The sequence below is a fragment of the Bactrocera tryoni genome, chromosome 3 (assembly GCF_016617805.1).
Source record: "Bactrocera tryoni isolate S06 chromosome 3, CSIRO_BtryS06_freeze2, whole genome shotgun sequence".
NCBI lineage: Eukaryota > Metazoa > Arthropoda > Insecta > Diptera > Tephritidae > Bactrocera > Bactrocera tryoni.
The window spans coordinates 33115739-33142057 of record NC_052501.1 but is presented as its reverse complement, the minus strand read 5'-3'; the positions used below and the strand labels follow the sequence as shown (position 1 = coordinate 33142057).

The window sequence follows — 26319 nt, the reverse complement described above, 5'->3', positions numbered from 1 at the left end:
CCCCCTTAACCACTCGATCATCTCAGCGCATTTCAACTTCCAGGCTATCTCCGTAAAAAGCAATTCCGTGTAGAAACAAGTTCTTTTTAAGTATTGTAAATATTTAAAATTATTGAATTTAATTAATTTATTTCTATCACTCTTTAATTCTCTCCCCTTCGCTCCAGGGTTGCCAGAGAATGAGTGGAGCAGACCAAGATTCATATTGATTACAATATAGTAGTTTATATGATAGTTTCTGCCTTGTAGTTTAAACAGGCGTTGAGTTGTTGAGCAGACAGCGATTTCTCTTGCCATGGTGTAATCGGTTGTTTGGTGATTTTGCGCATATTTAACACATATAAAAGATGAATCTCTGCGTTTGTACGAACACTTGGTATTAATGAATTTGGCTTATTTTTTTGTTGTTGGCTCTGGGCCCAAGGTCAATAAAGAATATTAACATCCAAGAAGATGGTTATGTAAACCTTACATACACACTCATATTTAAATTATATATGTATTGAAATATATTTTAATATCAATGAGTTCTATTATCACTTTTCTGTAGCCACCACTATCAATGACCATTAGCCTTATTTCCTCTCCTCATTTCCGCCGGTTTTTTAGGTAAACGTGTCTTTACCCGCTAACATTCACTAGAATAGATTTACAGGATTGATTTTGTGGTTGATGGATGCAGACAGCCATTTCGTTGGTGACTGCCAGCAGACAATGCTCGAGGACCGCGCACATTATTCTTCTAATTCAGCGTTCGACATCAGTTGCTTGCGGAACTGGGAATTGCAAATTTATCGATAAAAAGTTTTTTGATATTTATGGAATTTATATTAGTATTTCTATTTGTCTAAAATTTTTTGTTTTTTTTTTTTTTACAAAGTTATCCTTACGCGAGGGAAGAAAAAAATTACTTTCTGTCCAAATAACAAAATGAGTGAAATAAATGTGCGTTCATTAATTTTGCTTTATTAGATGTAAGCTACATAGATTCGAATTATACAGAATGTTAATTATTTCATTACTTTACATACATATAATGGCAAAAATTTCGATTAGTTTGCCATTCATTTTATGCATAATTATTTAACATTAACTACAAAAATAATTAATAATTATTTAACAAAAATTTATATTTGTTTTAGAATTGGTAATCCATAGGCTAATTAACTTAAGTAATGTACAATTATTAACCATTTTGAAATAAGAAATCTTTGTTGCCATACATCACATACATATGTATATGTATGTATGTAGTACATACTTGTATAGTATCATCATGTAGTACATTTACATATATGAATATTAAGGAAAGTGAATACATGCTCTTTCCATTGGCGAAATGTGAAGATTGTCAATTCAAAATATCATTTTCATATGCCAAGTGCCTTATGTTTCGAAATGTACCCTATTGAGAGTAATCCGCGTGTGATCAAAACAAATACCACTTTTTTGTTGGGATATAATTACGTACATCTAAATATGTAGACATACATACACATAGTCCCAGGCTAGTTTTTATTTAAAATTCTGACAACTTGCTTGCAAATAAAGACAAACAATTTTGTCTGCTTTACGCGGCATCTCGACAGGATAAAATTTATGCCATACTAACTGTCAAATATATTGCTATTGCCATTGCCAAATCTGTATGTGGGCTAGAGTGATTCAAAAAAAAAATTTTATGAATGACGAAACTCATAGTTTTGTAGGAAATTTACTGCTCTATAAAATGGTGATTTTTCGATTAAGTTAAGCGCTTACGAGATATTCGTCGTAAATGCATATTAAGGTGGATCAAAAAAAAAAATTTTTTTTCGTTTGGTACTCTGAAAAATAGGTTCCTAGACACCTCTAAGAAAGCCTCTCCTAAAGTCTATTTTCATTGAAATAAAAAATTTTCCCAAAAATAATCAAACTTTAACTGTTAATATCTTTTAAACGTTTGGGTTTACGAAAAAATCATAATGGACCTTTTTTGTAGATATTCTTTCAAGTAGTTGGATATCTCTCTTCCATGTTTCTATCTGATAATAAGAAAAAATAGAAACTGTATGTAGGAGGACCTTCCCGTTACAATTAAAAACTCATGTTTGGAGAGGCTTTCTTAGAGGTGTCTAGGAACCTAAACGAATAAAATTTTTTTTTTTTTTTTGAATCACTCTAATGTGGGCATTTGTTATCATAACATAATCATTAACGAAAACGCGTCGAAATGAAAATGCCGTCGGCACATGTGTAAATGGAATATGTTGCCTCTTCGAAATTTTCATAGAAATGAAAACTGCGCTGTCAAACTGCTAAAGTGACAGCTTATTGCTTTCAATATATGGCAAACTAATTAGTATTCCATATATTGCTTTCCATAAGCAATAGGGAGTCTCCACAGGCAATAGGCACGGCAATACAGTCAGTATAACATAAATTTCATCCTGTCGAGATGCCCCGTTATAACTAGCAAGTACTAGATTTTTAATTTCTTTTTTCTTTGAAACTGCCCATTCCTTAAGTATCGATTAAATACACAATCTTCACGTCCATTATGAAAAGAGCATCATACGTAAGTACACACAGACATATGTATGTATGTATGTTTATGTCACATTATTTTGAGACAATAAATAATATGGATAATATCTAATAAAGTATTCGTAAGCATAGTTATATAATTTAAATTTTAATGTATAAATATTGGTTTTTAAAACAAATAAAAACTAATTTTAGTACATAAATATATAGAAGCCAAATGTACATAACATAAATCACAGTCTCTAAAGAAAAAGTATATTGTTCGGTAGGAACCCAGTAGAAATAGGTCGCGTGCAGAAAGTTGTTGAAACCCTTTTTTGTATTATAAGGGCATGGTTTTTGTAAGCTTTCGCTTTCTTAAAATAATTAAAAATTGACAAAAGCTTTGTCAGCGGCAATATTTAAATGACAATCATTATACCGCCTTGAGTAATGCCTTCTGAAACTACATATGTATGTACGTCGCTTTTTTCAATTTAGTCATTTCATAAGGACTTTTGGTACTGGGAGCGTTTGTTCGTATGAATGAGTGTGAAAATTTATGTGTTTTGGATAAATAAATTCATATTTTAGCGTGTTTCTAGCGATGTGTATTCATTTGAAAATTGTTTAAATATTCTTACATATATCCTATGCGTGTAAGCTAACGTATATGTGTTAAAATGTAATTAAGTTAAACGGCCTATTGAACAGGGAAGACTACTCATTATGAGCTTATGGATTTTGTGCGCGTATTTCAAGCGCTTCATGGGTGGGATGGGATGACACTGATTACTATTGCTTTCGTTTAATAGGCAGGAGAATTTATAGGATATTCGAGATGTAGCTGATGTTGTTTGTGAGGATTGTGGGTATGCCGAAGAGTGTTGTGCCGATTATGAACTTTATATTGTAAACCGCCATTTTGCGATGGGATAGATTCATGATGAGCCCTTTGTTTCGAAGTGGTTAAGTGGTTAGCTTGCCTTTCAATGTTCACACGTAGGTTACGCTTATGACTTCGATGGTTATGATCGTGATGAGCTATGTGGAAATTTTGAAAGACAATATTCTGGTCAGATTGACGTTTCTTTGCGCTGTGCTTAGGTTCCGCATCACTAGATGTGGACAATTGGAATAAATTATCAGCGGTCAGTGTTTTTTCTGATGTAGAGTGTTGCTCATCCGGTTGGAAATCTTCCTCAGAGGCCTTAGAGTGGTTAAATAATTGTCGTCGTAAGTTTCCACGCAACATGTCGTGGACTTCTTTTTTCATATTTTTTGGCGCGAATGATGCATATCCTATCAATTTAACATCTAATCTTGGATATCTGAAATTTCAAAACAAAAAACCATGTTAAAGTTATAAACTATAATCGCAGATTTTAGAAAAACAATGAAATAATAATTTGGCTAAAAGTCAGGCTGTTTTACAATACTTTATGACTTGCATAGTTTTGCTAACCTTGGCACTTCGTGCGCTGCAAAAGGAGACATAGACGTGTGCGGTCCGTAGTAATTCCACGGGATTGCAAATTCTGAAATACAAATATGAAGTAAAAATAATATTATCGCTTTTTTTTATTCCTCACTGTAAAAGAAGCACACAATTTTCAAGCTTTGAAGTACATATTTACAATTCTTGAGTTAGCGCATGCGGCAAATAGTTTAGACATCCAAATGAATTATGAAGCGGGAGCGTACGTTTCAAAATTATAAAATAATACCTCGTACGCACTATATATTATAATCACTATACCCATTCCCCAACCATTAGCACTGATGCCGACTTTCATATGATAGTGGAAACAAATATATATAATATATGTGACCTGGTCTACGGAAAGGGGGCTTAGGTGTCAAAAAAAAGGAGAACAATTAATGAGATAACGAGAAACTGACGATTATACTTAACAGATTTTCCCAGAAAACTAGTTTTCGCACGTTAGTTCCCTTTTCGTAGACCAGGTCACATATTTTAAATTAAACCTACTCTTGCAAATATCTTCGGGCGATTTTTTGGATTTTTTATTGCATGAAAAGTTTTAAAATTTTTAATATATAATTATACGCAATTAGTGAGTGTAAACAAAGTATTAAAAAATTAAATTAAAATTTTAACGAGTATTCGATATTTCCCAAATTGAAAAGAAGTCTTAAATTGATGCAGTGGTTGAAAACAAACAAATACATTTTTTTTATAAATCCTCCCTATACAACGACCTACGATTGTAAAAAAATTTGAAATTTTATAAAATGTCAGAACTTGAAATCTTGAATTAGCTTAAAAATGTAACAATTTTTAGCGCTCCAAAATAATATTTTTCTTCCAATCAAAAAACTAGTAGATCTATGAATGGAAAAATTACACAAAGTTGGCAGACAGAAAATCAAAGTGAATGTTTTCGAGTTTCACATAGTTTTGAATAAAACTCATTTAAAAACAAACTGATCAAAATAGATCTCTAGCTCACAAAATATTTTCCAAATATGCATTTAAAATTTTAGCACGTCATTTTTAAAGAAAAATGCAAATGTTCACAGGTGGAAGTTATGTAAACAGTCAACATACACATAACTACTACATTTATTTATTTTCCCCAAAATAATAAACAACTGGGCTTAAATTGTTGCTTTGTGTCTGTTTACAAAGCGTTATATGAACTGATTTGCCCGAGTTTACCTACGGTCTTAAGTGTGTTATCGAATCACCTTATTCTTTTCAATAAAGCAATAACTAAAATTAGCCCAAAGCTACGACAAATCATGCAAAATCAACAAAATTATAAACGGCGCAAACTTAAAACAACAATAATTTTTAATAATCATAAGCTTAAGTACTTTAACACTGAACAATAATATTCAGCACTCAAAGCAACTAAAAACCAGAAACGAAGAAAATCAGTGCATATTATTTCACAACAAATACACATATGCATACATTTGTAAATATTGCGTCCTTACCGAGTCGTATTTCATTACTTTTTTTTTTTTTTGGAACTTGCCAAAATATTACATTTGGGAGGGGTTAGGGAGGTAGTTGGCTATTAGTCTGGAATTCTGCCGACATTGTTAAAAAATCGAAAGGAAACTCATGAAAGCTGAAACTTAATGACGAAGAATCAGATTTGCCAACTACGCAGTGTCTGATTTACGGCGTCGATCTAGACAGTGTCGTCTAAGCTCTTTGTATTGCTCAAATGCGAGCCATTCAGTAGAACTTAAAATCAAATTCTGTACATACATATATACATATGCAAGTGTTTCTTATAATGAAGTTTTGCTTATCTTGAAATATATAGTATGTATGTACATAGATATACATATGTATAAGAATGCAAATGTAACGACTGAAACCTTTAAATAATTGAGTGAGTCTAATCATCATATTTAATGAAAAGGGTATTTTTAAATCAGTTCCACTTATTAAAATGGCGGTGTTATTTAGGCATGGCTAACGCAACACATACCTGCCTGATCACATTTTGGTGGATTGAAGAACAGTCCCGGCTTGAGTGGATTCTCCTCTTCGTCATGTACTTCGATCATCAACCAACCGATTTGAATCGGTTGCTGGCGGGATTGTTGCTGCTGTTGGCGTTCGACACTTTCCCAAATGTAAATGGCGCGCCTGATGTCAATCTCAACCCAGCCGGTTTTGGATATATTCATCATTGTTGTGTTGCAAATATGCTTTTTACGCTCTGAAAAGGAATCATATGAAGAACTTAGTGAGACTTCAGTAAATTCAAGCATGTGTGTGACGGAGACATACCTCGCTTGTTTCTGCGCAATTGTCGTACAATGGAAACTGTAACACGTATTTGTGGAGTTAGCTAGTGAAAGAATATAAGTAAAATTCGCATTTTGTTCGCCTATATACCTCAATATGGTTCGGAATTACCGTTAGAGGATCACCACAGCTTTTGGCCTCTTTATCACCTTCGTCATTTGATGCGTTGGCGTCGTCTGTATTGTTTGGATTGACCTTATATAAGCGTAGTATTGCGCTGTCCAGATTCAAATTGTCACGCTTTGGTTCAAAAAGACTGTCAGAAAATCGAATTGTCACGTTGTTGTCATGCATCCAGGAGCTTTCGGTGGACTCTGAGTTGCATATGGGGTATGCTGCTATTTCGTGCAATGGATGCCCTTGAGTCTCATCTGAATTGCTTGCTTGAAAAGCTGATTGCAAACGATTCTTTATATCATTAATACTGTAAGATTTAAAGAAAAATTGTTGATTTCAGATTAATAATATAATACTCGTATATACGACAGCTACATAGATAAATGTACGATGTCAGCAACTCGTTATACTATATACATTTACCATCAGCAGTGGCGTAGCTACAACTTCGGGCGCCCGAGGCCAAGGATGTTCTGCCGCTCCCCTTTATCTACCTCCCTAAATATCTTCGATATTAAGTATATAAAATTTAGGAAGGCCACGCAAATTCTGAAGTTCCAAAATTTTCACAATACGGTTTTTGATGAAATTGATTGTAAATTTACAAGACATCTTATTAAAAGCTATAAAAAAACCATTTTCGCCCTATATCTTGTACACTTTTGACACAATTTTCAGAAATTTTTGCCCGAATTGGAGTTTTAAAAAACAGCGAAGATCGTTTTGCCGCCCCCAAGACGTTGCGCTCGGGGCGACGGCCCCCTTCGCCCCCCCTCCCCCCCTAGCTACTCCACTGACCATCAGGTAGTTCATAAACGTTTTTATTGAAATGTTTTGCTCTCAACAGTCTGCTTTAGTAAACTTGACCAATTTTCTATCGTGAAATATACATGTGTATATGTATGTATGTATATCATTATGTAAATTTATATTGTTTATATTTGGTCTACATTTCGGAAGCGTACGAGTTCCTGTTTTTTGATTATTAAGTAAAATGCGTCGTGTAATGTTGAGGAAATTCAAGAAATTTAAAAATAAATAAGAATAAGTCTTGCTTGCCTTGTAATAAGTTTAATGTAAATACAAGTTTGTATATATCCTAAGCCACTAAAGCTACATACAACAACCAAATTTGCGAAACCCAAATATCATAAGAACTTCTACTGACAGTGTGAATGGTTAAAAATAATTAAAAGCGGGATAAATCAACTTATAAATATGCTAGAGCCATGAAATTTTACTTCTGAGATGGTATGAGAGGGCTTAAATGGACGAATAATGCCTTTAGAGTATGCTACCTTGTGAACAAAAATTGTCCAAAAGCAAAAAAACTGTCCAAGCCCCTGGTTACCGAATATATGGATTCCGGTACCTATGGTGCTTTGTTTACCGAAAATATTGGTCAATGTATCAGAGCGTCCTTTCTTGATAGTAGTGTGTCGCTGCGCTACAAATGAATGGAATCGGGTCAATACTACCCTGAGCTCATAATAGTGTATCTAGCCCCATAAAACTAATATCAGTATTTTCTAACATCCAGCTGACTTTACTCCATATGATTGGTAATTTTATGTGAAGTACTTTACTAAACTCAGGGAACATTTTATTAGTATGTTGCATGTTAATAATACCTGATATTGGCAAAAATATATACTTCATATGTGACCTGGTCTACGGGAAGGGGGCTTAGGTGTCAAAAAATCAATTTTCACTTTTGGTTAACGAGAAACTGACGAAACGAGTTGTTTATTTTTAACAGCTCTTTCCCAGAGAACTAGTTTTCGCACGTTAGCTCCTTTTCGTAGACCAGGTCACATATCGTCACCTGAAATGCAAAATAACGTAACAACATTTTCGGAAATTTATAGTGGCATGAATGAAAAACGAAATAAAATGAAACGTGAGTGAAAAAAAATTTTAATTTAAAACTGGTTTAAATCTGAGGGCAGAACCTGAAAATGTTGGACATATGTAATATTATGAATGCAATTTGAAGTAGTGAATCATAATCAAAAAGGCACTCAATTTCGAAATTTTTGATGATACGTTATTTTGCATTTCAGGTGACGATATAATGATCTTCGTTCTTCTAACAAACCTTATGAAAAATAAATCGGTTGGTACGTGAGTAGTATATTGAAAAAAATTAAATTGAAGTTACATTTTCAAGTATATCTGAGCAATGTTCAAATTAGTGCAATCGACCCGTCCCTTTGTCCGTTCCCAAAACACTCCATATAATGATTTCCGTTTTCCGCCTAACCTTAAAACGTTCAAGTTGTGATATTTTAATGAAACTAAACGGACAAGTTTTCTTAAAGATTATGCGGCTTAGCGCTGAATCAGCAATATCAGAATACGTAATATAACTATGTAAATAAGTACATATATACATATCCATACCAAATCGACCACTTTTGAACCCGATCCCTTTAGATTTTGCTGAAACTTATCCAGCCTTTTCTATCCTTTGAAAAACATTATTGAGAATTTTTTCAAAATTTTTGGTCCAACTTCAAAAAAAGTTATGAATTTTTCAAAAAACGGCTTTTTTATTTTCAAATAGCCATAACTTTTGTAGAAATTGACTTTTGGGGACCTTTTTTTTAATATTTGTTTTTTGAATGAACTTTTCGAAAATATACACGAAAAAAATTTAACACGATCAATTATATAAAATAATCGGTTTTTTTAAGTAAAATCGTTATTTTTTGAAAGTTGGCCATTTTTTGAAAGTTCGCCATTTTTGTTGTTGTTTTTTTCTCAAAAAAAACTTCAATTAATTTGACAACTATCCCTGCTAATCCCGGAGTCGACCGATTTGTTTTTATATTTTTTTTATTTATTTAAAAAAAATTGTCAAATTTTCAAAAATGAAAAAAAAAATAATAATAATAAAAAGTATTTCATTTTAAAACAACTAGCCGCTCTAATGTTTATGATTTTTTCTCAGTTTTACGTTGATAACTAAGTTCAGCTCAGCTTTTTACTAACAAAATGTACATTTTTATATATTATAAAGAAATATTTTTTTTTTACAATTTGGAACTATTTTTATTCAGTTTTTGTTTTTAATGAAAACAAAAAATTTGATCCAATATTTCGCCTTAAAGAACACATAAAAATGTTTTGCAACAAAAAACGCTATATTTTTTGCAAACGTGCCCAAGTATGTACATACATACACATATATGTATATATATATATATATATGTATATTTGTATGTGTTTTATTTTGAAAGAATGTAATAATGTGTAAAGGTTTGCTTCAATTGAGCTGAGCAATGAGGGTAATCAAAGTGACGATCTTATTAAGTGCAAACATCTCCTTTCAATCTGTTCTATGTTCTGCTCGTTGGTTTTTTGTTATTTTTTATTGTCAGCATGCCTGTGTTATTTGATGCGATGGCTGCTCATTCATTCACGTCTGTCCGAACAAGTTAACTTGTTGACTAGATGGCTAGTCGCTTGTTGATTTTTCAAGAGTGCTCAATTGTGTGGTGTCATTTTTATTTTGCACGCTCAACTATTTGTCACGTGGACATCCATATGCACATATGTATGTATGTATTGTGTGTGCTTAGCCTTATAATGTGTAGTGTGCCGGGCATACCTACTTACAGACGTGTGCGCTTGTTTTTTTTTATGTGCTCATCTAAATCCCTGAATAAATGTAAGTGAGTATGTTCGTTCATTTCGCTTTCCAGCGTGCCAGTTTGTGGGCCTGTATTGTCGATTAGTGTTGCTGCATGCCCGGCTGTCTGGTCGTCTGGGTGTCTGTCTGTGCGACTGTGCTTTCTGCGCCGTCTTCTCGTTTGTGGCTTCTGGCCCACTAAGCGCTTGCGTACAATTTACTCTTGTTGTTGCCGAGCAGCGACAACAAATAACAGACATGGCTAGACACTGTCTCGCCAGTTGCTCTTCATTATCATAAGCGGTGGTAACAGCAACAGCTGCTGTAACGTCTGCAACAATATAACCACCACCAACTACAAAAGCAATAAGAAAGCAACAACAGCATCCGCTGCCTTGAGTTACCACCATGGAATTCCTTCATCTCTTGAATTCTTCCCTTTGATGATGGAGAAATGACATAAATACCTAACTATTGCCTAAAAGCGCCAATTATTTGGGATCAAACAAATATTTTTATACTTTATGTACTTTTCTATAAATACTTATCTATTTTAGTATACTATATACATATACATAGTCTAACTATTGTCAGTTACAGTCATTTGCAACCTCGGTTATATAGTATAGTAATGGTTTGTCAAAAAAGTCTTGCGGTATTTTTATTGAATTTTTTTTTTTTTTGAAATTGAAATGAATTTTTGATGACTCATGCCCAGCTCTTGACCGATGCTACGGCTGCTACTATGCCGGTCTCTTTTGATCAATTCAGCGATTTTATCGCAATTTTCGACGACAGGCCTTTCGGAGCGTGGCGCATGTTCGACCACCTCTACACCAGAACGAAAACGTTGAAACCATCGTTGTGCGGTGGAAATGGAAACTATATCGGGTCCATAAACTGCACAAATTTTATTGGCGGCTTGTGATGCATTTTTGCCTTTATCGTAGTAGTACTGTAAAATATGCCGTATTTTCTCTTTGTCTGGCTCCATGTTTGCGACGCAATAACTCACGAACGACTTAAAAGAAACGACAATCAATCAAACACGTGTTAGCGCGTGAAATGAGCTTTCCAAAAAGGTATAGCATGACCCGATGCGACGAATAGAACTAGAACTACGCGCTTTCAACGCCAACTAGCGCAAATACCGCAAGACTTTTTTGACAACCTATTATTTAGTCATGACAAATGAGTTAGTTTATTATTAAATTTTTTACCACAGTCAAGTAAGTACTGGTAAGCCATTTGATTAGCAAATCGGTCGTAGTAAGCACGCACAACACATAACGAAATCTCGCCAGTTCGCACTAGTACAACATCAAGTTAATCGTTTATACAAGAGGAATGTTCCTTCAAATGTAAACAAATATTCAATCAATCAATACAATGAGTTACAAGCAGTACTGACCACAGGATAAGCAAAAGAACGTTTACTAGATACATTCATACGTATTAGTTGAAGGAAAGGGAAAACTCTTTTGTACTTCGATTGGTCTTAAGGGGGTATTCTAGTTTAGAATTTTGAAAAATCGATTTTTTCCATATTCTTAAAGACTGTACCTTTAAGGATATATTCCCCAAAGGAATTTTTAAAATTCCTATTATTTACCGACTTATAGCTATTTTAGTGACGCAGCGTGCAAACCGGCTGAGTTAGACTCAAATCTTTAATCGCGTTTTTCTCGAAACTACTATTTTCAACACTTCTGACATGATTTCTCAAGTTCTAATGAACCGATTAACTTGAAATTTGGTGTGGACCTTCTTTATATATCTCTCTATGGTTGGAACTAGGATTATTAAAAAATTTTTACTATTTTTAAAAAATTTTGATCTTTGCCAAAAAATTAGCAAAAACTTCAAACAGTCGCCATTTATTGAACATTTTTTTTTTTTATCCGAGTTTATCACAAAATATTTTTTTTTTAATTTTTTTTTTGTATTCTTAAAATATCAATAAATATCTCATAAAAAATTGGATATTAAAAATGTCTTAGTTTTTTTTATTTGACTTTAAAAAATGCCGTTAAATAGCATTTCTAGACTAGAATACCCCCTAAAAAAATGCCTTGCATTAATTGGTTGCGGTTAACTCTAGATATGCACCTTAAAAATAAATAATGTAATTTTTATTTTAGTTTGGTTTACCAAAAACATCATAAGTTGGTAAACATATGTATGTATGTATATCTAAATATGTATTTATGCAAGTAGGCGCAGGATTAATTTTGTTATTGTAGTTCATGTAACGACACAACATCAGTATCGACCTACAAAAAGTTCATTAACGGCAGCCATTCAAACATGGCCTAGACAGATTCCAGACAGTTTCCAGACAGTCCAGCTTGTTGTTTGTTGATTACTTCACTTACAGTGGTCTATTTTGGGATAATAACTCTATCGCTATGTGTTTAGTGAAAGTGCATCCATACATACAACCATATACAAAAAAATACATGTATTAAGCACAATGCATACATCTAACATAGGGCTAAGTTCAGGTGCAACCGAACATTTTATACTCTTGCAACTTGTACGAGGACTGCTATACATATTCTGGCCTGGCATAACATCACTCAGAACGTTTTGTTATTTAATCGTGAATTTTTTTATTTACAGGGAATTAAAAAATTCATCTCGGCCAAAAAATGGAATTAACTCGTGAACATTTTCGTGCGATCATTTTTCACAACTTTCGACGTGGATTATCATGACAAGAGTGCATCGATGAACTAAAATCTTTGTATGGCTATGAAGCACCATCCTATAGTACTGTGAAAAACTGGTACAACGAATTCAATCGTGGCCACGCTCGCTCAAAGACGAATTCCGTGAAGGTCTTTCAAAAACAGCGGTTGTGCCAGAAAACATCGATGCCGTACGTGAACTGATAATGCAAGACCGTCATGTAACATACCTTCAGATAGAGGCATGCCTATGCATTTCTCCCACCAGCATACATTCGATATTGCATGAACACCTGGCCGTAAAAATGGTTTGTTCTCGTTGGATCCCGCACAATTTGACAATCGCTTAAAAAAAAGGCTCGTGTGGGTTGGTGTAAAGAAATGCTGAAAAAATACGATCGCGGTGCTTCAAAAGACGTTTATAAGATCGTCACAGGTGACGAATCATGAATCTATGCGTATGAGCCCGAAACAAAACAACAATCGACAAAAAAAAAAAAAAAAAAAAAAAAAAAAATATAAAAAAAATAAATAAAAAATAATAATAAAATGAATCAAAGCCAGGAAATAGCTAAAGGGGCAAAGCGTCAACCAGGGGATCGGAATCCAAGCAATTATATACCTATGTACATATATGGCATATAACTAGTACTCTGATCGACATATTCAACTTAAGGTTTCTTAGACAAACGAAAATCATTATACATATACATATGTACATATATATATATCTGGAGTTGGAGTCGATACTATCGATCCGATTTTATCCATATCTGCCAATACCAAGTCACCCGAATGTTATACGTATGTGTGTTATATATGTACATATGTGAGGTTTTCGTTGAATTTTATCAATTTTAGGTAAAAGTGTACACTGTTATAAGCAAAACGCGCTCATGCTCATTTTCATAGAGATAACTCACATCTTGACCGCTATAGGCGGTATGAAGTCACCTGGAAGTTTGAAAATCATTGGGTGCTAAGGAAAGTTTTGGCACGATGCAACCCATTTTTTGACACACAAACACACACATACCATTGTCACGAAAAGGTTATCCCTGAATTCAATTATATATCTCGCACACTGACCGATATTTGCGGTAAAATGTCAACTGCAGGTACTGGGGCACAAATATTCGGTACCTATGGGCTTAAACCATTTTTGTTGGATTTGGGCAATTTTTTTTGAAGGAATTATTCGTTTTATGGCGTTTTTAAGTTTTATTGCGTTATTTTAATTTGTTTGAATTGTACATTGGAATGGAAGGTATGAGATGGAATTCAAAATTGTGCTAAATGAGAAGTAGGCGTGGTGACAGTCCGATTTCATTCGTTTTAGCACTGTTACATAGGAATGTGAGAAGAATGTCATGCACCAAATTTGGTTAAAATCAGCAGGGTAAGTCACGAGATACATATGTGATTTTACTTAAAAGTGGAGGGTGCCACGGCCATCGGACTTTACCACGTCTCCTATATAAGCCATGGTATGCATCTCGGATGCAAAATTTGATGTCTCTGTCCCATTTATTGTTTAATAGTTTTTAAAAGAACTGTTATATGGCGAGTTCTATATTAAACATATGCATATCTGAAATATAATTCTAATATATATACTTTTTTATTCCAGAAACGTATGTATGTATATAAATATGTACATATGTATTTATCTAGTATATATTGCCAAATTTTGAGAAAACTAATGTAGATTTTACAATGAAGTATTAAAAATTGCAATTTATAAAAGTGGCTCACTGTGAAAGCGTGTAGCTGACACTCGAATCCACTTCAAAGAATTGAAATGCAACTGCAATGTCGGCTCAAACAAACTTCGGTACCGACAAAGTACTGACTGGGACGTAATTGTCGACAGTGAAGGCAATGCTGACGCAGCCACAGAAATACTACATATTCAGATAAGTGGCGACCAGACGTAAAATGAGTAAACTCCACCAGACACCATACGCCAGACGTTGCAGCTAAATGCAGCAACAGACTCGCCGATTCTGCATACAATAGCCATAATAATAATTATAACAACAACAGTTCGGCTGTAGCAGTTTAGATGGATGGCTTCGAGCACACTTCACATAAAGATAATGCGTCTGGTATTTTTGACTACTTGTCTTGTCTGCCGGCTTGTCTGGCCATCTCCTTGATGACCGTCCAACCTAACCTAAACCGGTGTTCGTGTGTATTTGATGGCCGCCAGCTGGCGGCAGGTGACGTTGCATTAAATGCAAGTATTATACTAGTTTGTTTGCGAGTGCGCTTACGTATGTATAAGTGCAAGTGGGTTTGTATTATGCATGTGGATCGCAGTGGCCATGATCCGTTTGTTACATACATACATACATATGTATGTATGTATATTTCATGATATACGCCAAGTGACACAAATGTAAAATAACTATCCTAGTATAAATAGCTATGTACTCATAAGTATAAACGGTGATCGCTTGAGAATTAAATTTAATTATTTACATAGATATTTATTCATATTAAAACAAGAAAAAAAAACGATAAGGTTCCATACAAGCATTTGATTTCGATAGTCGCGTGTTGTAGCGGCAGGAAACATCCCTTAAGTAATTTAGAGGGATGTTGGCGAGGAACGGGATTCCAATTGGAACCTAAATGCTTAACCTGCGAGAGCTGTATCACATGAAAATTTTAATTAGCTCTGCTCTACTATCGCTCCGAACTTTTTGCTACCGCTACGCCAGAACATAGCATAGCACTTCATTTTTGGCTATCGCTACAGCCATAGTTTTTTACCGAACAAAACTCCGAGCAGAGCAGAGCACATACTTTTACATTGTTATGCTATGGCTCTGCTATGGCTCCCGACAAAGTGAGAGCGGTAACTATAGCATAGCAATAATTCTAGAAATTTTGCTGCTACGGAGTAGTAAATGAAAACCCTGACTAAACTGATATTAATTAAACTTGTTGGATACAACAACAGCACTTCTTAATATGTTTTGGAAGTGGCTGAAACCTGGTGATAACCATTCCCACCTTCTGTACAACTTCTTCTTCTTAATTGGCGTAGACACCGCTTACGCGATTATAGCCGAGTTAACAACAGCGCGCCAGTCGTTTGTTCTTTTCGCTACGTGGCGCCAATTGGATATTCCAAGCGTAGCCAGGTCCTTCTCCACTTGGTCCCTCCAACGAAGTGGAGGTCTTCCTCTTCCTCTGCTTCCCCCGGCGGGTACTGCGTCGAATACTTTCAGAGCTGGAGTGTTTTCGTCCATCCGGACAACATGACCTAGCCAGCGCAGCCGCTGTCTTTTAATTCGCTGAACTATGTCAATGTCGTCGTATATCTCGTACAGCTCATCGTTCCATCGAATGCGATATTCGCCGTTGGCCAACCCGCCGCGCAAAGGACCATAAATCTTTCGCAGAAGAACTTTTCTCTCGAAAACTCGTAACGTCGACTCATCGGTTGCTGTCATCGTCCAAGCTTCTGCACCATATAGCAGGACGGGAATTATGAGTGACTTATAGAGTTTGGCTTTTGTTCGTCGAGAGAGGACTTTACTTTTCAATTGCCTACTCAGTCCGAAGTAGCACCTGTTGGCAAGAGCAATCCTGCGTTGGATTTCCAGGCTGACATTGTTGGTGGTGTTAATACTGGTTCCTAAACAGACAAAAAATTATCTACAACTTCAAAGTTATGACTGTCGACGACTGTTTGTTTGATGACAGGAGATATTTCGTCTTGCCCTCGTTCACTACCAGACCCATTTTCTGTGCTTCCTTGTCCAGCCTAACAACTACCGAACCATTGAGTGACTGTTGAGTCTTATGCTTCAAGCATATTATCAAAAGACTATTAGTTGACCGGAAGTAGGACGGTCGGTTGATTCGAGATCATCTCGAACAAGTCTCGACATTGATCTGGTCGATTTATCCATTTCTGATTGTTATAAGTTACATACATACATACATATGTATGTATTGAGTAGACACAGAATTTTTTCTGCGAATTTGTCCTCGCTGTATACGTTACAAACTTTGTAACAGAATTAATGGCAGTATATACGTATAAATTATCAGGATGACAAGGTCAGTAGAACTGCTAGTGATTGCCTGTACGTTCGTCTGTCCGTACAAGTGATAACTTGAGTAACAATTAAGATATCTTAAAACTTATACCTATTATCTCTTTGCAGTATGTAAGTAAATCAATCAATCAAGGATCAATGACGTTGTCAAAATAAAACTTTGCATACAGAGTGTATTTAAGATATGCAATAACAGGGTTTTTTGTGTCTGAAATAGATAGAATTGGGCTAATATTAACCCTAGCCCCAATATACGTAATACAAGAATTTGAAATATTCGGTTATTCTTATATCGCTCAATAAGAGGTCTTAGCTAAGACGTAACGTAATGTGAATTTACATATAATATTATATATAATTTACTACAGCAAAAATCAAAATACTATATATCGTCACCTGAAATGCAAAATAACGTAACAACATTTTCAGAAATTTACAGTGGCATGAATGAAACACGAAATAAAATGGAACATGAGTGAAAAAAAAATTTAATATTGGTTAAAATTGGTTTATATCGGAGTGCAGAACCTGAAAATGTTGGACATATGTAATATTATGTATGTAATTTGAAGTAGTGAATCATAATCAATAAGACACTCAATTTCGAATTTTTTGATGATACGTTATTTTGCATTTCAGGTGACGATATGTATGTGGTATTTTAATGAAACGAAGTAGATTTTTTGCAAGTAATATGCTTTTGTGTCGAATATTTGAATAATTGGATCAGATCATGGCCTCAAGCTCTAATTCCTACGAAGCGATTCCTGCTAGTGTCACATACGTACAAGATCTGTCGCAAACGAAACAGGACTGTTAAAAAAAAAACAACAAAAAATTAATATTTTTCCAAAGTTATATTTTTTTATTCAAAGTAGTTTCCTTGTGCTTCGATACAGCGTTTAGACCGGTCAATTAGCATTTCAAATGAGTGTTTAAGGTAATTTTTCAGAATGCTCTTGAGAATATCGGTCGTCGCCTTTTGGATAGCTGAAATGTCCTGAAACCAGTGTCCTTTCATGGGCAAATGAAGTTTTCCAAGGTAAAAATCACAGGGTGCCAGATCAGGTGAGTACGGTGAGTGATTAATGGTTAATATGGAGTTTTTTGTCAAAAAATCAGTGACAAGCGTCGACCGATGACACGGCGTATTATCATGCAACAGGCGCCAGCACCCTGCCTCACAGTATTGTGGTCGAGCACGACGAATGAGTGACAAAAGACGCTTCATAAAACCAAGGTAAAACACAGCATTAATCGTTTGGACAGGTGGAATGAACTCTCGGTGTACAATATCCTCGGAATCGTAAATATGCATTGTCTTTATTTTTGACTTCTGAAGACGACCGACTTCTAATCGTCACAGAGGTCCTCACGACCTTCTTGGAATCGCTTAAACCACTCAAGCACATTACTACGGGATAGGCACTGATCACCATAAACTTTTTTCATCATTTGAAATGTTTCAGTAAACGTTTTCCCAAGTTTAAAAAAAAATTTAATATTTGATTTTTGCATTTTACGACCGATGACCAAAAGCTGCTGTCACTTTTTGATCGATAACATCGATTGTAGTTATCCAATTGTCTTAAAATTTTTACGAAATGTCAACAAGAGATCAAACTTTTTATTTCATATACTCACCCAAAAGTTTTGCCAACATCTGAAAGTGTTTCCTTGCAAATTGCGAAAGATTAAAATGTTCGGTTACACCCGAACCTAGCCTTTCCTCACTTGTTGTGATTAATAATTTGAAATATATATAGTATATTCCACCGTACATCTAAACTGATTTTCGTGAGTTTTGCTCGCATTTTCCAGTTTTCGGGGACGTCAAATTTGTCACTGACGAAACAAAAATACAAGATAAAACTTTGCACGGAAACTATAATACTATTCACAAATGCATTTCCGGTCGGTCGGCTCGATCGATTACTTTTTTGTGTCATCTTTTTGAATTAATTTCCGGAGTGGTAGTTTAAACATCGTCAGGTGAAGGATTTTATGGTTAGAGGAACTAAAAATGTGACAACCTCTATACAGCGGTTCAATAATTTTTTTCTTTCACGAAATTTGGTGGAAACTTACCTTCTACTACATGTCCTAAATACTGTGTACTGCATTTTTTTATTTAAAGTATTAATTTTTTCTACATATTTTGACGTGATATCGAAAAAAACTCGAATGTAATTCTAAATAAATAAATTAATATAAAAGGGGTATAATTTCTTACGCTACGAAATTGAATAATTAATTTTTATATAATTTTGTAACATAATAAATATTTGTGTCCCTATATATGTATGTATGTATGTATTTTTCTGGTGTATTCACATTTTATACTCTATTGCTACTGTCTGTATAACTTCAGTAAAAATAAAGATATAGTATAATGAAGCTTGGTATACGTGTTCCTTGACGAAAAACGAGTTTCGGACCACTGCCACACTCTCTAAACGCCATTAAACGAAAATATATTAACTGCCATAACTAAGCAGCAATTTAAGATATAACACTGTAATTTGACCGAGGGGATCACAGTATCAAGGAACACCTACGGGCTAAAAATTAAAAAAAAAGCAACAAGTAAAGAAGGGGTCAGTTCAGGCAACTTGCAAGAATCAAAGCCATAGAAATAATTAAGGTGTAAAACGTCAACCAGAGGATCGAGATCCAAGCAATTATATATATACATACATATATAGTCCAGTCATTATAGTAAGTTCACCTCGGAATTCGATATACCCATTTATATGTCTGTAAATACTTGTATATTGACACCCTAAAGTTGTCTCAAAACCTACTTATGGTAGGTATGCCCTACAGACATTTAAATGGGTATATCGAATTCCGAGATTCTTACTTAATTTAAGCTTAAATGACTGGACTAATACTATACATAACTCATACACTGACCTACACATAAAAAATCGAAAATTATTTTATTTACTATAAGGGAGTTGGTAGTTTCTCCCAATACCACATATTGTATTATTAACATACCACAACCACAAAAAACGAATCATATTGAATAAAGTCAGCCGGATGTTCGAAAATTCTGATATTAGTTATATAGGGACTAGGTCAAGTTTTCACTCTAATTTATATAGTTTAGGCACAAGGATACACTTTTTTGAGTAAAACACGTTCTCTTATTTTCATTGGTATAACTCATATATGGGCCGATATACATATGCGGTACAAAGTCACCCGGGAATTTCGAAAATCTTTATATTAGATACATGGGGACTAAGGGTAGTATTGGCCCGATTTAACCCATTTTTTTACATACAGATATAGCATTGAAAGAGAAGAATTATCAATTTCAATTGTATATCTCACACATTGACCGATATTTTCGGTCAAAACTAAACTATAGGTACTGGGGTCCAAATATTCGGTACCCAGGCTTGAACAGGTTTTGTTCGATTTGAAAAATTTTTGGTCATAAGATGGCATACACTAAAAACAATTAACGTGTTAAGAATCAAATGGAATTTAATATTGTGTTATATGGAAAGTAGGCGTGGTTTGAATCCGATTTCACCCATTTTCAAACTGTGACGTAGGAATGGAAGAGAAATGATGCGCACAGAATTTTATTAAAATCGGTCGGTCGCCCATTGTCCAATTTTCACACCGCTTCCTATAAAGCTCTCTCATGCCATCTCGGAGGTAAAATTTAATGTCTCTGGCGTAGTGAGTTAATGAAATAGAGAGTGAGGGTTATCTTTAGATTTCTTCCATTTTTACACGAATTTGGTTATTGGAGCTTTAAGAAATATGTACATTCAACTTATTAGAGGGCGGGGACGCGCCCATTTTTTGTAAATTGTTTGCCCATAGGTGTTTCTTGCTAGTACGATCGCCTGCGTCAAATAAGAGTTTTATATGCTAATTTAGTGCTTAGTTATAGCATTTTAAGTTTAAGTGGCCGATACAAACTCGTCCGATACAAACTCGTAATCGTCTTTTGTACTGAAGCACCCGAATACCAAATTACATCAACATGTCTTAATTTTTACTCAAGTTGCGGCTTGCTCGGACGGACGAATGGAAGGACAGACAGACAGACAACCGGATTTCAACTTTTCTCGTCAATAACATTGCGGAGACATTAAATTTTACACCTATGATGATTCAATAGGCCTTTGTAGGAGCCGGGGTCAAAAGGGGAGGAGCAATATCTCAGACTCTATTCAAATTTTGGTGTATAACGCTACAACACGCTTACTTCCTATATAACTCAGTTTTAAATTTCATTTGATTCTTTCACTATCCATAATGAAAATCAAGCACCTATGAATGTTCGGTATAAAACTTTGCCCGAATAGTGCGCTTATACCGTATGACTAAAAATTGTTCAAATCTAAACGAAACTATTCAAGAACTCAGGTACCGATATTTGGAATCGGCTCAATACTTCCCTTAGTACCACATACATACCTAATATAAAGATTTTCGAACCTCCGGGTGACTTTATACCGCATATCGGCCAATATGTGAGTTATCGTGCTAAAATTGGGAGAGTGAATTTTTATTATAACGGTGCAACTTGTGCTTGGAATGAATAAACTCGGGTGAAGCTATCTCTCTATTGGCTATCTTGTGATTTTTAGAAGAGCTTGTTCCTCTTAACAAGTCCTTTAAAAAGGACTGACCGTATGCCACTATTACTATTTTAAGTGTTTGAGGGCACTTACGCCAAGCTTTAATAAGCAGGCGTCACAAAACTTCAAAATGTTTAAACTCTCACATTGTATTTCCCGGAGGCTTCGGCCCGGCGAGTAATGCAATATTTGTATGTATGTAATTTTAAATAATTATTTTCATGTCGTAACACGCAAATAGTTTTATATAAACAAGTGGGCAGCTATCTGATTTTTTCAAGTGTAGCCTTTAGTTGCTAAAGATCGGCGGGTGGTTTTGTTTATAGCAAACAAAAAACTCAAAACTGTACCGCAGTGCAGTGATTGCAATTTGTTAATAATAAATCATGTTAATTTGCTCACCTGCACAGCTTCAACGATTCCAAGGCGCATTGTGTTTGGGAAAGCTCAACATTGTAATAAACAATTTAATATAAAAGATCATAGCTATGTTACAAATTCAAAGTATATATGTACATACATATGTACATATGCATATACAATAAAGAGATCCTTGCAGGTAGCATACGTATTTAAATATGTTTGTTTGTTTGTTTGCCACACGCCCAAATATAATTCTATATTTAGAAATAAACGTTTGGGAGCCAAAAATGTTGGAATTTTCTTGAATCGGAAATTTTATCAAGAAAAATTCATACATACATACATATATTTTTTGGCTTGTGTGACCATGATTGACGCGTTACTAACCAAAACAGGCATCTCCTGTTGGGAAGGAGAGATATTTATTTATACAATATGAAAGAAGCCGAGAATTTTCGTTTGGCTATGCTATACATATATAGTTTTATTTGTATGTTGAAATACCTTCTTCATCGTATTTAACAAGGGTAATGATATAATAGAGTCTTCATAAAAAATATTGCGAAATAATCTTTTCAAGTATCGAATTCACGACTAGCATAGTTATAAGAGGCCTCTAACCTTTAGAAGTCGGCGGCGGCTAAAGTGGTTAAATGGCTATACCAATTAAAATATTTTACATAAAATAACGAATTAGTGATAAATTAGGAGATAGTAAATACCATTTTTATGCTTCTGTGCTTATTTGCTTGGGTACCATACGAATGTATTCATAGTATGCACTTAATCAGCGTCAACAAAAAATGTTAGCAGGTAGATAATTGAACTCATTTTTCAAATTTAAATAAACGCGACAATTGTAAATTGATAAAGCCACCACAATAATTTTGCATCTGCGTGGGTAGTTCAGTATTCAGAGCGTTGTTAAAATAGGTGTAAAAAGTAAAATCGACAAATTTTTTAATTTAATTACATAATATAATCAAAAATTAACTTTAGTTCCCAAATTTGTTATTTCACGCATTTGAGAAAATTAATAATTAAATAATAATTAAAATTATAATTAATTAAATATAATTGATAATTACAACGCTTACCGAAACTCTTTGATAACATGAAAGCGTTGTGTGGCATCTTGACCGGCGCGATCTTCATTATTTGGATTTTGGCTCTGCATAATACTGTTCATTTGAGCTACCGTTAGGTTGAATCTGGCCAAAATTGTGCGATTATTACGGTCGACAATTTCGGTGCGAACGGTAGCATCATCATCCATAAAGGAGGCACCGCGCTTCAATAAGTGACCATTAATCGGGCCCAAAATCCCCAGCACAATGCACACTGCAAAGGCAACACATTTCAATAGTGCCATGTTCATATTTTCTTTTAACTTTTTACAAATTATTCTAAGAGTTTTATTCTAGAAATGTTTTTTTTTCAATCAATTAGTTTGTCATTTTTATATTAACACACAATCAAAAACTATAATTCATAAATTAGTGGATTTAGTTTTTCATAATTCAAATTAAGCGTTTCGTTTATTCTCCGTACACTTTATTTATATCTTCACACAAACATTATTTATTATAACTACGTTATAAATATTGTTTATTTGCTTTTCTTCCGATTCCGGATGTCTTCACTCTAAGAACACCAAGTATGAAGTGATTTGTGCGAGGCGCTTCAGGTCTTAAATAACATTTCATTTCTGATACAATATTTGGTTTGTGTTTGGTACACTTCGCATGCGAAACGCTGTTAAATCGTTTCGTAAATGCTTGTGCTCCCCACTACTACGCTGTACGATGTTAACGCAACGATACACCGGAAAAATACTCACGTAATTTCTCTGGATATTTTGCATACACGTTTAGTTTTGCACTTAAAGTATTAGGTAAACCCGAGCAACATTTCCATCAATTATAAGTCTAACACATTTCCATATACTATGTATGTATGTATATACATACATACATACATATGTATATTGTATGTGCCTAATCATATGAAAAAGCGTACATATTGATTCATCAAAATTCTTGAATAGATTTGATAAACTTACTCCGAGTACTGTTTTACATTCCAGCCGAACCAATTCAATCAAGCAAATCATTGGAAGGACCACACAAACCCAAAATACGGATATGTTCCTGAGACACTAGTATAGGTCTAAGATTGATAGACAGACTTCCAAGTTCTGGAATGTGAGAGCTGCTAAAATATAGGGAAGATATGCGCATTTGATGACAGGAAATATCTTTTTTATTGTACGTGTTCACCATAGGATAGAAGCAGTTCGCATCGCTGTCCAATATTGCCACACAAATAGAATAAGTTTAATTAACAGTGCTTTCTTTTGAAACACCTATATTAATCTCATCAGCATGCCAAAAGTTTTTCGTTATCTTTTCAACATCTCAAACCTCAACAATGAGAAGTTCTTCATAATTTCAGAACTAGCATTATAATATAACGTAATATAATGTATGTAACGATCTCCCATACTTTCTTTACTACATTTTGTCTTATAAAAAAACTCGAATTACCGTGAATCCAAGATTGTTGACATGTCACATCAAAGTAACAGAAAGTTTGAAAATCTTATATAAAAATAGGGAAAATACAGAATCTATTTTATCCATTTTTAGTCCAAGACCATGTTAATAACACGCAAACTTGTCTTACTTTCATTAATATAACTCAGAGACCTATAAGCACTTGGGTCTTTATATCCGGTATAGCGGCTGTTGAAGAGTTATGGTTCAATTTGTACTGCTATGCGATATTTTCATTTATATGTTTGTTGTGAAATGAAAAAATCGATTTTCAAATTTGGTACAAACTGTTGGAAGTAATCACCAAAAAGTGAGCGATGCCAAAACCCATTTCATAATTTTACACCGATTTTATTAAGATAACTTACACATTGATATTGTCTGCACAAATATCTCTAGAATAACTAAAACCATTATATTTAGTACAGGCATAGTTATGGTGAATTTTTCGATTTGAATTCCTTAATGTTTTCCACAGAACTATAGTATATGCACGACTATACCATAGCTTCATTCTGCTACGATATTATACGTTATATAATATATACGGTATAAAGCCAATCGGAAATTTAAAAATCCTACTTTACTTTACTTTACCGACTTTGTCCATTTTTGGTATCAGGACACATTATTACTAGTAGATTGCTCCTTAATGTCCTTACAATATGTGCTAGTTTTACCTATGTTTTTAGTAAAAAGTAAACCAAAGACACTAAGGTGTTTATATTCGATAGTTAGGATAATTTTTCTTGCCAATTTTTTATTTACTTTCGATGTATCTAATGCATTGTAATATTATGAATTTCGAATTTATAGCAAATATTACTACATACATATGTATATATAAATTTGAAATGCATATATTTATAAAAATTTTAGTTAGCATCATATCATTCGGTAATAAATATTATTTATTTCGATATGTACTTTCCCACAGGACTAAATGAGTCTATGACCTGTACAATTTAATAAGAGAGCAAACTTTTTTATTTTTAGTTTTCTTGTTACATTTATATGTCCGCTATGAAAGGTGATTAATTAATCTACTCTTAACCAAACGTTGCAGAAACTGTACTTTTTGAATGTATTTTATTTTTGATGCCTTTAATTCAACATACCATGCTTTTAGAAGTACCTGAAGTGCAAGCTTTTTCCTGCAGGGTTATAAGTGTATGATGTTATACGTACATATGTATGTAAATATTTACCATTTCTCCCACTTCTAACCGGTGAGATCTTTAAATAACGTTCAAATAATTACGACACAAAATAGTTGAAGTAATGGACAGCGCACGTGAGAGGTACATAGCATGCTTTATCTCTTGAGATAAGGTTTATGGCTCGAGAGTAGTAACTATTCTTATTTGAAAAGACATCGGCGCGTTTCGGTTTAAGTGAGCTCGTAATATCATGTCACTAAATCTTTCGATTTATCTTTAGAATTAGAACTTCGATTGCGTAGGCGAACACTATTCAGATCTTGTCCAGTTTATCGGAAGAATAATGAAATTCTTCTATAAAGTGAACTAATAATTGGTTTTTATACATACATACATATGTATATGTATATTTCTTCATTTAATCTTTTTTCCCTATTACATTTTTAGTTTAACTATTATTTATTTTAAGTCTATCGATTTATCTTTAACTTTGTCATTAACTTTGTTCAAAAAATTATTTATGTACAACATTTGGTGAACGATTTTATTAAACTAAAACAACAACACTATTAGCATATCTCTCAAACAAAAGAAAACAGATAAATAAGAAATTAAATAAACTATGTAGTCTAAGTTAATCCTTACTATATCAGCTTTTTGCCAGTGAATGTCTTTAGGCCTAAGCTAAAAGTACTAAAAAACCTTCATGACCACTTAAATCTATTCTAACTTCCTTACACCAAATGAGTTGGTAACCGTAATAGGTGCTTTAATCGTACTTAATTACCAAAGAGATCATACCAGACTCTTTTGCTA

At 34.1% G+C, this 26319-nt stretch overlaps 1 protein-coding gene across 1 annotated transcript; it reads right to left on the bottom strand.

The window, feature by feature from the left end:
- Window positions 1-2264: 2264 nt before the first annotated feature.
- On the bottom strand, window positions 2265-23431 carry LOC120771862 (protein anachronism). The gene is made up of 6 exons (XM_040100111.1): window positions 22886-23431; window positions 6410-6722; window positions 6281-6341; window positions 5976-6209; window positions 3971-4043; window positions 2265-3836 (listed from the first exon to the last, which is right to left on the bottom strand). The coding sequence occupies exons 1-6, from the start codon at window positions 23164-23166 to the stop codon at window positions 3314-3316; spliced, it is 1485 nt and encodes a 494-aa protein (XP_039956045.1). The 5' UTR covers window positions 23167-23431; the 3' UTR covers window positions 2265-3313.
- Window positions 23432-26319: the final 2888 nt, after the last annotated feature.

Bases quoted from the DNA above. Each gene is read 5' to 3' on its own strand.
- LOC120771862 (XM_040100111.1), bottom strand. From the start codon at position 23,166: ATGAACATGGCACTATTGAAATGTGTTGCCTTTGCAGTGTGCATTGTG. The intron at 6,210-6,280 runs GTATGTCTCCGT...ATTCCTTTTCAG, and splicing joins ATTGCGCAGAAACAAGCGAG to AGCGTAAAAAGCATATTTGC. The intron at 4,044-5,975 runs GTATGTGTTGCG...TTTGTATTTCAG, and splicing joins ACCAAAATGTGATCAGGCAG to AATTTGCAATCCCGTGGAAT.